The sequence below is a fragment of the Bicyclus anynana genome, chromosome 15 (assembly GCF_947172395.1).
Source record: "Bicyclus anynana chromosome 15, ilBicAnyn1.1, whole genome shotgun sequence".
NCBI lineage: Eukaryota > Metazoa > Arthropoda > Insecta > Lepidoptera > Nymphalidae > Bicyclus > Bicyclus anynana.
This window is the reverse complement of record NC_069097.1, coordinates 8,558,510-8,572,357: the sequence shown is the minus strand read 5'-3', so window position 1 is coordinate 8,572,357 and position 13,848 is coordinate 8,558,510. Positions and strand designations below refer to the sequence as shown.

General features: G+C 37.4%; 1 protein-coding gene across 2 annotated transcripts; it reads left to right on the top strand.

Moving 5' to 3' along the window:
* The first annotated feature begins 223 nt into the window (after positions 1 to 223).
* On the top strand, positions 224 to 12,806 carry LOC112051764 (palmitoyl-protein thioesterase 1). Of its 2 annotated transcripts, none has more exons than XM_024090549.2 (6): positions 224 to 367; positions 580 to 718; positions 1,761 to 1,998; positions 3,180 to 3,344; positions 10,858 to 11,134; positions 11,968 to 12,806. In XM_024090549.2, the coding sequence occupies exons 2-6, from the start codon at positions 628 to 630 to the stop codon at positions 12,091 to 12,093; spliced, it is 897 nt and encodes a 298-aa protein (XP_023946317.1). In that variant the 5' UTR covers positions 224 to 367; positions 580 to 627; the 3' UTR covers positions 12,094 to 12,806. The 2 variants fall into 2 exon arrangements, with proteins under 2 accessions (XP_023946317.1, XP_023946332.1); XM_024090564.2 differs by having other exon boundaries at positions 279 to 403.
* Positions 12,807 to 13,848: the final 1,042 nt, after the last annotated feature.

Here is a 13,848-nt window from a genome sequence, read left to right as displayed (position 1 = left end):
ATTACAGCTTCGACCTACGAGTTGTAGCTTTAGCTTGGCTATTTAAAGAGTTAATTTGCTTACACATAGAAAGCGCCATCTATTATTCTAAGTGTTAAACAGATTGATGTGAAGTAAAGCGCCATCTATCACTATATCCTTAATTCATGTTGGATGGCATGTTATTATATTTTATGTGTGCGTGAGTGCGGTAACAACATACGACTAAAAAAAATATTTTGACATTGACACTTGACGTTGACAGCCAGCTGTGGTTTGTCATGTCATGTTTTGATTTTTCAATTTGTGAATGTGAATGTGAATGTGAAATTGTGTCGGCCGGGAAAATTAGACGTATTGTTATATTGTATGGAAAAAAAATAGTCAAGTGCGAATTCTAAATTTAAATAATATTTTTTCTAAAGTATAATGCTTTGCTAATAATATCTATTTGATATTTTATAGTCCGTAATTCTGCTTTTAAAATTTTGAATATTATATTTTGCTAACATTTCTCGAAATAATTTTAAAATACATATCAATTAAATAAATTGTGAGTCTAAAATGGAAAGATATATTTTATTTTTATTCTAATTTTAGGTTTGTGATTGAAGTTATTGAAAGGAAAAGTTTGAAAAACAAAGCAATATGATATCTTGGCTGAGTTTGTTGTATTTATTTACTTATACCGTTGCTGAGCCGGCGAAGCCCACTCCAATAGTTTTGTGGCATGGAATGGGTAAGTAAAAAAAGTATTTCCTAGTAATTAAACTGTATTATGTAGTGTAGGGGTAAATTATTTTCATAAAATAATTTAATGGTTATTCAGGAAATCTTAGAACATAATTTAATTAATTTGCAAAGGCTTTCTTTGAAGTATTAAGTAGTCTATTTTATTCTTGTATATAAAAATGAATTGTAAAAATGTGTTGCTATGTGCAAATCCTATGAACGGCTGAACCAATTTCATTAATTTCCTGTTTACAATCCTTGAACTACAAGGATGGTTCTTAGGGAGAGTTTTTTTAGGGTAGGGGTAGGGTAGGTTAGGGGTAAGGTAGGGGTAGGGTTACGGTAGGGGCAGGGTAGGGAAAGGATAGGCATGGTAGCATAGTAGGATAGGGATAGGGAGGAAGTGAAGTGCACATAAGTCAAAGTGAAGCTTGACTGGGTCCACTAGTTTATTGATAAATTTATATAGAGCTTAGACCCACCACTCTGATCTTGTTGATTCTGTGTTGATCTGATCTGAACACAGGTTGGAGCAGAGTGGTGGGTTGGAATTAGGTTTAGTTTACAAAAGCACTTTAGGAACGGCAGGTAATTTTGTTAGACAGTAGTGATAATTAGTGGAAAACTTAAAATCAAACTACAGCCCTATTCTATGCATAATGTTTACCAACAAACAAATTAAAAATGAGGGTAGTCATTTCACACCTAATAATTCAAGGACATTAAATTGAAAATAAATCCAATTATTAAGCTCGGAACACTTAAATATAATTAATAGATTTTGAATAACATTTTATAAACAAACAATACATAATTTAAAATAAATAAGTTATGAAATGACATGTAGTATAGGGTTCCTAATGATTGATTCTTTCACAATCACTATTAGATGTTAATGAGAATGATCACTATATCTTGTCTAAATCTCTATCCATATAGCGAAGGATGCTGGGCCCTGTAATGGACAGTTAATATAATCTAGTTAATATAGTCTAATTAATGTAGTCTGATAGTGATAGTGAATTTATGATGTCTGTAAATTTTTCAAGGTGACACATGCTGCTTTTCATTCAGCCTTGGAACATTCAAACTGTACCTTGAAAAGCAAATACCAGGAGCATATGTCTTGTCGCTAAGAATAGGAAACTCTGTGATTGAGGATTTGGAAAATGGTTACTTCATGAATCCAAATAAACAGGTGGATTATGCTTGTGATGCATTGGCTAAAGATCCCAAGCTCCAAGATGGATTCAATGCTATTGGTTTCTCGCAAGGTAGTCAATTTTTGTAAGTATTACTATGGTTTTTATATACTTAACGAGCGGATGCCTGCAACTTCATCCACGTGAAATCCTACACCACCTCTGACCTGCCTCTAACCTATCTCTTCTCTACTTCTATTCTACCAATCACCCCTACTCTTACCCTAACTCTCCACCAACTTTCAGCCAAATCGGTCCAGCCGTTCTGAAGTTATAAATAGTGTAACTAACACAACTTTTTTTTTTATATATTTATATTATAGTCTCTTTAGTCTTTGGAACTGCTAACCTAGACCTCAGACATGATTCCTGGCCTCTCTAGGCCATTTACCAAATTAATCTTCTAGAAGACCTTTGGTCTTGGGAGTTGTGGGTGATATGAATAAATAGAACCAAATTGTCAAGTGAATTAATTAAATGAAAGTTCGAGCATTGGTATTTTCATCACTCAACTAAGAACTTCAGTGTAACAGAAGGGATTGAATTCAGACTTTGTGTGAAACGTTTTGGACTTGTATTTTGATTATTCACTAAATACAAGGAAAACTAAGGTGAATAGATAGAGCAAAGCAAGTAACTATTGTACTCTTGGAGTGGTTTTAATGCTTTTTCAATTCAGCCCAGAGTTTACCTTGTCTTCAGAGAGCACTTTAAGTCTGCTCCTAGATATAATTAACATCCAATATTGATCATTATTAGTTAAAAAAAAATATTGCAGCAGAAATAAACATGGTATAGTAATACATCCCTTTAGACCGAAAAATAAGGGTAAAGCAACGTAAATTTCCACCAAGCTAAAAATCAGTAAGATTGTTTAGAGTATGATTAAAAATATAATTTTTCCCCTGTAAGGAAAAAAATTATTCAAAGTCAAAGGTCAAGAAAATTTGTTAAAATTTTTTCCATATAGGGCAAAGATGGGAAACTATAAAATTTTATTTTTAATCACATTTTAAAAAAAAATCTTACTGATTTTCAGCTGGGTGGGAATTTATGTAGCTTCGAATGTCTAAATTAACCGCACTACCGGGCAAAGATGGAGAACTTACAAATTTTATTTTTAATCATATTTTAAAAAAATCCTACTGATTTTCAGCTTGGTGGGAATTTATGTAGCCTCGAATGTCTAAATTGACATTGACCTTGAAGAGAACCTGACACAAAAAACTCTAAAAATACAAAAAAACAATTATTTTTGATTTTCAGACGTGCGGTAGTACAGCGATGCGGTCACAAGGTCGGGCCGGTGAAGAACTTGATAACATTAGGCGGGCAACACCAGGGCGTATATGGTCTGCCACATTGCTTCGCACTACAACACGAGACATGCGACTACGTGAGGAAACTACTTAACTACGCGGCCTATTATAGGTAGGTATCATTATTGTTATATTTACTCAGTACTCCAGTCCAGTCATCGTGGGACTTCTAAAGCAGAGGCTCCCAAACTTTTTTTTCTCATTGACCTCTTTCAAATTTCACAGGTTAAGGTAAATTCGATAAAAAATGTGATTAGATTCATCTATGGCTGCAGCTAGCAGTTTTTTATTCCAGCCTGAATACCCACGAAATAACAGTTCAAAAAATAAATAGTGAAAATTGATTGCTGTGACTCAAAAAGTAAAATTGTCCAGGCAGAAAGTTATTTCAGCCAACTTTAATGTTTGATATCTACTCACAGCACAAGGAAGCAATCATTAATTTTATTTATTTATATAACTCCCTATTTGGTATGGAACTAGATAAATTTTCGTGGACCCCCGCTTACGTATCGTGAACTCCAATTTTATGTGACGTCAACGTAGACCCCCGCCGAGTATTCCGTAGACCCCAGGGGTCCATCTGGAATCGATGATATTTTAGGAATCGATGATCTAAAGCAACAGATAAAGCTGGGAACTTTTCACAAACCTTCATTTTGATAGTACAAATATTGTCTCAAAATTCTCCTAAAGTAACAACATGTCACCATCATTAATATTTCAAGGTCAACAAAGTGGGGTCTCAATGGAGAGCGCACTGAAAGAGAATATTGATGACTTAATCGAGATTGTTCTTAGCTTCGTTTTATGAGAAAATTGGTGGTGGGAAAATTGGGACATGAAAATCCGATTGCTTATCTATACTCGTATAAGTATATACTACTCGTAAAAATGATTCCACATGCTCGATGCATGCACACACGCTCGATGGCATGACCAAGGGATATATCCCTTGGTCATGCCATCGAGCGTGAACGGCTGGAACGATTTCACTATTTTTTTTGATGTGTTTGTTGTTGTCAGGAGAAGGTTCATATGACAGAAAATTTTAAAAATTGCGCGAAAAATTAGAAAAAAGGGACAGGGTAGGTGTAGGGGTAGGGCAGGGTAGGGTAGGGTTAGGGTAGGGTAGGGTAGGGGTAGGGTAAGGGTAGGGTAGGGGTGGGTTAGTTGAATGTTTACATAGACTTTCATGCGGACGAAGTCGCGGGCGTCCTCTAGTGTTAAAATAAAAATAAACAATTTTCTTTAATCGAGCTCAGGTACATAATATATGATGATAATAAGAATTTCTGGTCTATAAGTTTTTATTCTAAATAAATTCATGACCTTCAGGGGTTTTTCAAAATTTTTAATTATATGTTAAATTTAAAATAATACTTACATTTAAAACATAAACTTCATAATACTGCATTTCCGCCGTAGATACACAGATCATAGTTACGTTACGATTGCACATTGTATAATGTAGGAAGTAGTTAGTATGTGTTAGATCTATAATCATAATATGTTCCGCTCTTACTCTTGGGTCTGCTATTGTCAGTATGTGAACTAGGTAGGTAGGTACTTACTTCGATTTATCTTTGACAATTTAGATGAAATAAAAACCAACGAAGTTGACTACCTCCTCCTTTTTAAAGTCGGTTAAAAACTAACTCATCAAAGAGTTAGGTTTTTTATTGTATACCCCGCGTCTTCGTCCGCGTAAAAATCGATGTGTATGTACTTTCAACCCCTATTTCACACTCTTCTATTGAAATTTTCGTATGTTTTATATATATAAAACTAATGGCGTGCATAAGGTTGTCGACCAGGGTATGCACTAGTAAGAAAAAATAAAAATACTGGGAAAATCTGCATTTAATCATAATTATCAACCTCCATTCGGCTTACTGCTGAGCTCGAGTCTCCTCTCAGAATGAGAGGGGTCAGGGCGATAGTCCACCACGCTGGCCTAATGCGGATTGGCAGACTTCACACACATAGAGAATTGAGAAAATTCTCTGGTATGCAGGTTTCCTCACGATGTTTTTCCTACACCGCATTTAATAAGCATTAAGAAAAACATCTTAGGGCATGCAGTACTTTAATGCATGTATAAAGTGCACACCACAGTATATAAAACTAGCAGACGCCGCGCGGTTTCATCCGCGTGGTTCCCGTTCCCGTAGGAATACAGGGATAGAATATAGCCTGTAGCACTCGGGGTTAGTGTAGCTTCCCAACAGTACAATAATTTCAGTTAGTACAATTTCATTTCAAATCGGTTCAGTAGTTTAAGAGCAACAAAAATTTACAATTTATTAGTATTATAAACTAAGAGATGCCCTGCGTTTTCACCCGCGTAGTCCCCCCCCCCCCCCCCCTTTCCGTGGAAATACGCTATCTGGATAATCAGTGCCGTAAATAACCTTTTCCGTGCCCTGTGCAAGCTTCTATAACTGCACCATATTTAAGTAGACCCTTTGCCTATCATACCACCCACTGTGTCTCACTCACTAAAACTCAAACGCAGGTTCACTACTGCAAATGCGTTGCCCATTCTGATACTTAATACTGTCTAACCTTGCGACCCCGATAGTCTACGCCCTGTGCCTGGGCACCGGTGGCACCGTCCTATTTACGCCACTGTGAATAATAATGCCGAAGTTCTGCGACGCGTCAATCAGAAGCGTGAACTTTTGCAGACCGTCAAGACGAGAAAAGTCGCGTGTCTAGGGCACGTGCTACGACACGAGGGATACGAGCTTCTACAGCTCATCTTGATGGGAAAGGTTGCTGGTAGAAGAGGCGTTGGTCGCAGGAAGTAGTCTTGGCTGAGAAACATCAGAGAGTGGACCGGGATCGCGAGCGCCGCACAATTATTTTGCCTCGCGAAGGATAGAGACTGCCAACCTTAGCTAGTCGGAGAGGCACCTTAAGAAGAAGAAGAAGAATAATAAATATCTTAGTTTTACACATTTAGGTACTTATCTCTCCCTCTATAGTCGTTCCTTCATTACTGAAGATCGTGGTCCTGGTAAGATCCCAGCCTCCTGCGGGTCCACGCCTTCCATCGGCTTCTATTGGTGGCCATCGCTGCTATAGTGTAGAACTTCGTTCGTTTATCCTCCTTTAGCTGGTCAGCCCATCGTGTTGGTGAGCGGCCCCTCGGTCTTTTCCCGTCAGTGATGCTTGTTATTAACTTCTCCAAGCTGCAGTCACCACGCCGTATAATGTGCCCAAAATACCCCAGTATCTCAAACCAATTATTGTATAGGACCTGCCTCGCTGGACGTTATTTTTCTGTCAAAGTATATGATCAACGATCTAATGCTATTATAAAAACTGTCTATAGAATCGATGTTAAATAGCTGTTGTAATCGTGTTCGTCGGGTAAAGAGCTCTGTAAAAATACCTTTTTGTGTAATTGAAGTGTGTAAAAAACGGGCAAAAACTTCTATTTTATTTTAATATATATACCAAATCTAAGCTCGTTTTCCTCAGAAAATGACAGACAATTTTGTTCGTGACTCTGAATGCGATACAGGTCCTTCTATAATTGGTCTGAGCCCAGTATGCGTTGGTAGCATAAGGAGGAAAGCCTAACCTTGATTCCGAGCTGCGATAGAATAGACACGTTTGTGCGCTTGGCTGTCCAAGGTATTCTTAACATTCGCCTCCAGCACCACATCTCAAACGCGTCTATCCTAAGCCTTTCTCTTGCTTTTATGGTCCAGGTTTTTACTCCATACATAAAAATCGAGAATATTAAGGCACGGACAAGGCGACTCTGTTCTGTGTCTTGTTTGATATGCCTCTATTCTTCCAGATCTTGTTCAGTCGGGTCATGGTTTTTCGCCATCGCAATGCGTAGGTACTTGAAGAAAAATCATTCCAAATTGTGAGAATAACTGTCTATTACAAATAAAAAAATATTATACCTGTTTTAAATAACAAACAGTAAAAGAGATAGGGTTGAGTATAAACACTCGATGATAACCTTTTCACATTCGGCCACAAATGGCTCGCGTGACCTACGTAGGCACTTGTTGTGACCATTTGCAAAGTAAATTTGATTATTGTGGCCATTCTATCGTGACTTGCAGATTATTACAACAATAAACAAATGACAAGTTATAATAATTGCAGGTCGTAGACTTATTAAGCTATATTTAATTATGACTTGAGAGCAACTCAGTAGGTAGGTAAAGTACTTATATTATGGCCTACGTATGTTGAGTAATTATAAATACACATTGAGTAATTATAAATACGTTCACTGCCGGACTCAGGCCTCTTGCATGGACTTCCAAACAAAACGGTCTCGAGCCGCCAGCATATGCATGTTAGTTATTTCGGCAAGTTACTTAGTTCTTATGGCATATTGTGTCCAAAGAGTAAAAAAAACTTTTGTACGTTTGTGTGTAATCTTCTATAACAAGATCCCCCAAGACTGACCACTTCCTTGTGGTCATATTCCTTGATGACCTTCGATTAGGAGGGCGTAGGTTCGAATCCGGTACGGGCCATGCATCTTTTCAGTTGTGTGAATTTTAAGAAATTAAATATCACATGTCTCAAACGGTGAAGGAAAAACATCGAAAATTATAGAAAAAGTTCTTGGATTTCTGACTGCCGTGTATTTAGAACTTTGAGGTAGGCGTCCACAAATCCCCATCGTAGGTACTTGTCGACCGCATTGCATCAAACGGATTTTAAATTTTACTGTAGATAAAATCTGTAGAAATGCTTTTACTTGATTAAAAAAAAGGTCTCTGTGACCGCAATTTAGAAATATCCCTGAGGATGAGAGTATCGTAGTTACTTTATGGGGTTGAAGCCTGGATACTAACGCAAGCGATGTGTAGTAAGCTTGAGGCATTTGAGATGTGGCTTTACACGCAGATACTGCGAATATCATGGAGGGATCGTGTACGCAATACTACTGTGCTACAAAAAGCAGAAAATCACCAAAGAAGGAAGCTCGAATACCTGGGTCATATAATGCGAAACTCCAAATGTGACGTGCTCCAGCTTATTATTCAGGGAAAGATAAAGGGGAAACGAAGGCCTGGTCGTAAACGTACATCTTGGCTCAAGAACTTACGCCAATGGTTTAATATGAGTACGAGATCACTCTTTCGGGCAGCAGTGAACAAAGTGAAATTAGTCTTAATGATTGCTGACATCCGATAGGAGATGACACTATCAAGAACAAAATCTGTTCGATTCGATCCGTACACTGCAGACCAGTGGACGCACTTGTATGACTTTCTATACAAAGAATTCTAAAATCCGTTTGATGCAATGCATACGATGCGGATCTGTGGACGCCTGCCTTTAAGATTTAACTTCTTAATAATCGTAATGGTCCGTGGAATGTGGAAATTGTGGTTACCTCAATACTGGAGTATTTGACTTGCATACAACTTGATATATTTGCCTAAATGAAGTGAGGTTACATTACATTGGTTAAACATATATTTTCCTCAAACAATGACCACATCGTTAGCTTTATACTTGCAAGTACTTATACTCGTAGCAATCAACAACGAAATATCAAACGGTGACCATCAGCTTCAGTTATGACTAGTTATTATCGCAAAGACGCACCTGCAAGCGATTTAGCGTCTAGTTTAGAAAGGACCATTAGGTGGTATATCGTACCGGAAGTACGATATACCACCTAATGGTCCTTTCTAAACTAGACGCTAAATCGCTTGCAGGTGCGTCTGTAAATAATAATAATAATTTGATTTGAATAAACAATTTTATTCAAATCAAATTAAATCAAAATTCATTTATTTCAATTTGGCTTAGTTTACAAGCAAATTTGAAAGGTCAGGTATATGTCAAAATTTAATTTAATCTAATGGTGGTAATAATAGACGTATAGAAGTTACGAGGGTTCCAAACGCGCCTTGGTCCGAGAAGAGCCCACAACAAACTCAGCCAAGGTTTATTGTTTTTATTTATCACCATTTTACAAACTTATTTAAAACTAAGCACACAGTAGTATAATACAGTTTAACACCAAGCTTTTTTATCATTTATATACTCACTAACACTATACTAAGACTTTACTAAAAGCTTGCGTTTAATAAACACTTTGAACTTTTTGAGAGACATTCCAGTGGCTTCATGTGATAGTTTATTGTAAAACGTATGCAATTGCCCTTAAAAGAATTACTAATTAAAAAAAAGGTAAAAAACACCCAGTACCAATATACTAATAAGAGTATAAAAATAATAAATAGTACATGCTAAATTACAATAATTGATTGGCTTAATAACAAGTAAAATCACCGCTCTAGCCATATTACGTATCTTTTCTCTTTCTATTCGTTATCGATAAGTCACGTGATCAACCTATCAATCAGATATGCCACCTTTATACTTATTTTCATTTTACTTTTCGAAGCTTAAGATGGCTAGAGCGGCAAGTGAGATTGAAGTCAAAAGCGAAATCGATGTCGAATATAAAAAATCATTTTATGGATTCACCTTTATATTTATTGGAAACAAAATTGTTTTCATTATAAAATAATTTGTTTCTTGCATTCATCAATCATAACTAAATGGTTAGTTGTCGATCTAAAATTCGATGCGGCTGTTACTTACGTATGGCCTTCGAACACATACCTAAGTCATTATTTATAACGAACATATAATTTGTTGATTGTATCATTTAGTTAAATGCATTTGACGGCCTCCGTGGCGCAGTGGTATGCGCGGTGGATTTACAAGACGGAGGTCCTGGGTTCAATATTATATTTCAACTATTCTGTAGGAACCCCTCTGCGGGTAAAGGCCTCCTCCAAATTGTGCCGGTTTTCTCTGGATTGCGCTATTTGTATCCAGTTTGGACCCGTTGCGCGTTTTATTTCATCCTCCCATCTGTTGCAAGGTCTCCCTCTCTTTCTTTTGTCTATGTGTCCTGCCCACTTCCGTTTTAATGCTAGAGCTTGAGCTAGGCCGTCTGTTGCTTTTGTGAGGTTGCGTATTTTAGTATGTCTTATTTTATTTATTCTTTTTATGTTTAGCATGCTCCGCTCCATTCCTCGTTGGCATGTTATAATTTTATTTATGATGTTTTTGTTAAACTTCCATGTCAGACAAGCATAGGTTAGGCATGGTATAAGGCAAGAATTCATGACCTTAGTCTTCAGCTTGGTTGGCATGTTGCTCTTAAATATTTCTTTAAAGCTCCAGTACTTATTCCATGTTAACTGGGCCCTGCGCTCCACCTCCTGGTAGCTGTTTAGTTTGTCGAAGCTTATTTGCTTGCCTAGGTAGATATATTTTTCGGTATACTGGAGAGGCTCGTTATCGACATATATTTGTACCTTGGTGCTGTTGGTCATTACCATAGTTTTAGTGAGGTTCATTTCTAGCCCGGCGAGCTTGCTAGCTTTATTTAGTGACTCTACCATGCGTTGTAGTTCATTTCCGTTCTCTGATATTAGCACCACCGCTCTAAGAACACTCGCCCATAATTTATTTTTTTGTATGAAAGGTGTTCATACAACATAAAAAAATAAATAAATTGAAATCACTTCATCTTTTCGGGACAAAATGCTTACACCAATATTATTTTTGGAAAACTACCCTTTTTGAGTCCTATTTCCGTTATTTTGCAGGTGGGTGCAAAACTCCCTCGTGCAAGCGACGTACTGGCACGACCCTCTCGACGACACCACATACAAACAGAACAGCGAGTTTCTAGCAGACATTAACAACGAGAGAACAGTCAACCAGACCTATGTGAACAACTTGGAGAGTCTGGAGCACTTCATCATGGTGAAGTTTGATAACGACAGCATCGTGCAGCCCAAGGAGACAGAATGGTTCGGTTTCTACGCTCCCGGCCAAGCCAAGAAGATACTGAGTCTGCAACAGTCGGAACTGTATAAGCAGGTAAATCTATATATCATCATTAAAACCCATAATCGGCTCATTGTTGCGCACTAGTCTCCTCTCAGAATGAGAGAGATTAGGCCAATCCACCACGCTGGCCCAATGGTGATTGGCAGACTTCACACACGTAGAGAATTAAGAAAATTCTCTGGTATGCAGGTTTCCTCACGATGTTTTTCCTCCTTCACTGTATGAGACACGTGTGTATTTGTCTGTCTAGCATCTAATTATGATACAATGTTTTTGTTAAACTTAAAACTTAGAACTTGGGTTCTTAGCTATATTTTATAACTAGCGGGCTCCCGCGACTTCGTCCGCCCTTAGACCTCTTTAATCCAGCCCTTACAGTAGAAATGCTGTAAAAATGGAGTAATTTCTCCCTTTTACCAACATTTCTCTTCACTGCTCTGCTCCTATTGAGCGTAGCGTGATGAAAAGTATACTATAACCTGCCCAGGAATATGAAGAATAATTGTACCAAGTTTTGTTAAAATGCGTCGAGTATTTTTTGTTTCTATAACGAACATACAGACAGACAAAAATTTTACTGATTGCATTTTGCAGTATCGATTACTAATCACCACCTGTTAGTTATTTTGGAAATATATTTCATGTACAGAACTGACCTTTCTACAGATTTATTATAAGTATAGATGAAGATCTGATAGCTAATAGGATGATATCGGCGGTTTTCTATATTATAATAGAAAACCGCCGATCTTCCGCCGAAAGAATTTGTGATATGAAAATTATTGTTATTCAAGCTAAACTCATGACTGTCAAAAAGTTTTCAAAATTTTATATTTTAACTTGTTTCTTGTTTAATTTTACAGGATCGTCTGGGCTTGAAGAAGATGGAAGAAGATGGGAAGCTAGTATTCCTCTCCCAACCTGGAGACCATTTACGATTCACAGAGGAATGGTTCTCCAACAACATATTAAAACCTTATCTGCTTTGATGTAATTAACAGTTTTAACGACTGATTATGTGTTCGAACTACTTATTAGATAATTCTGAATCTACTGAACTAAATAGCAATCTCATTAACAATGGAATCTGTTGCGATTAATGATACCTACTATCGGTTCCTATGATTGGATCTTTATGTAATCTATAGACAGGTTTTTTAGCATTTTTTTTTTGAAAAGCTTGATATATCATCATCATTATTAGTCTTAATAGGTATTTTTTGTTTTAATAGGTATTTTTGCGAGGCCGACAAACACTAACAAAATTCAAATTCAAAATTCTTTTATTTTAATTAGGCGTAGTTTACAAGCACTTTTGAAAGGTCAGGATTATGTCATAATTTAATTTAATCTAGTGGTGGTAATAATAGGCGAAAACTTAAAATTTAACTTAAGTTACGAAGTTAAATTAAGTTACGAACAAACTATAAAACATCGATATTATAGAGACAGTTTTTATAATCGCATTGGATCGTTGATCTTAAACTTTGACAGAAAGGTAACGTCTAGCGAGGCAGGTCCTATACAATAATTGGTCTGAGTTCTGTAGTATGTTGCTAAGAAATCTATCGACTTTCTATATTAGGCGAAAATTTTTAAGGCTAAATTATAGAAGCTATGAACTCAAAGTTCAGTTTTAAGTTAAGTATACACGATTGGAATAAGTTTAAAATTAAAATATATTTAATATTTTATGTTACTCCATGCCGTAGTTTCTGTTTTATGTTTATACCTAGCTTATTAGAAATAAAATAAAAAAACACGATAACGGAAGATGTTAAGAACATACAAATTATTTAAAACGACCGGATTCTGAAATTGATTTAATTTTAACTCACGTGTTCGTTTATTTTTTTCGATAATGTGATGCCCCGTAGACGGGATGCTCAATGGCTTAAACAGCTCTAAAAACTCCGCGCCACAAAAGAAGTCTCGCGGCTAAAACCTGAACTAATATTGACAGCGCCTTACACATATTATGACAACTAGCTGACACCACGCGGTTTCACCCACGTGGTTTCCGTTCCCGTATGAATACGGGGATAATATATACCCTATAGCCTTCCTCAATAAATGGGCTATCTATTAGTGAAATAATTTTTCAAATCGGACCAGTAGTTAATGAGATTAGCGCGTTCAAACAAACTCTTCAGCTTTATAATATTAGTATAGATAAGACCGCCATTACCAAATGACAATGAGCGACATTAAGTGTCGCCGCTACTTGTACCGAATCGTAAATCTATGGTCGCCGCACACGGGCCACACGCGACAGCCACAAACGCCGCCACAAGTCGCAAGAAGGGGCCACAAAAGTAGCTGAAACGCGCAACAGCCACTTGTGGCCGGTGGTCGACACTTGTGGTAAGTGGCTGCTACTTTTTGAATCCCAAATCGCAGGACGGGATTGAATCTCTGATATAATTCTATACAAATCCATATTTATTTAAAAGAACCACAGACTACGTGCGTGCGTTGTCGTCTACTCAAACAGGTACCTACTGAGGTAAGACAGACGGGGGTGCGGAATCGCGCGAGTGGTATGGCATGGCATTTAGTGGCCGGTGCGGGCCACAAGAAGCGAGCGACGATTGTAGCGTGTCCATACAAAATGAAATACTACAGGAAATATGCCGGTAGCGGCGTTTTGTGGTTGAAGCCGGTGGCCCGTGTGCGAAAGCCCTAAGACATTAGCGCCGCGTCTACGGGTCTTGTACCGTGGCGCGGAGTCTAGGTTGATCCAA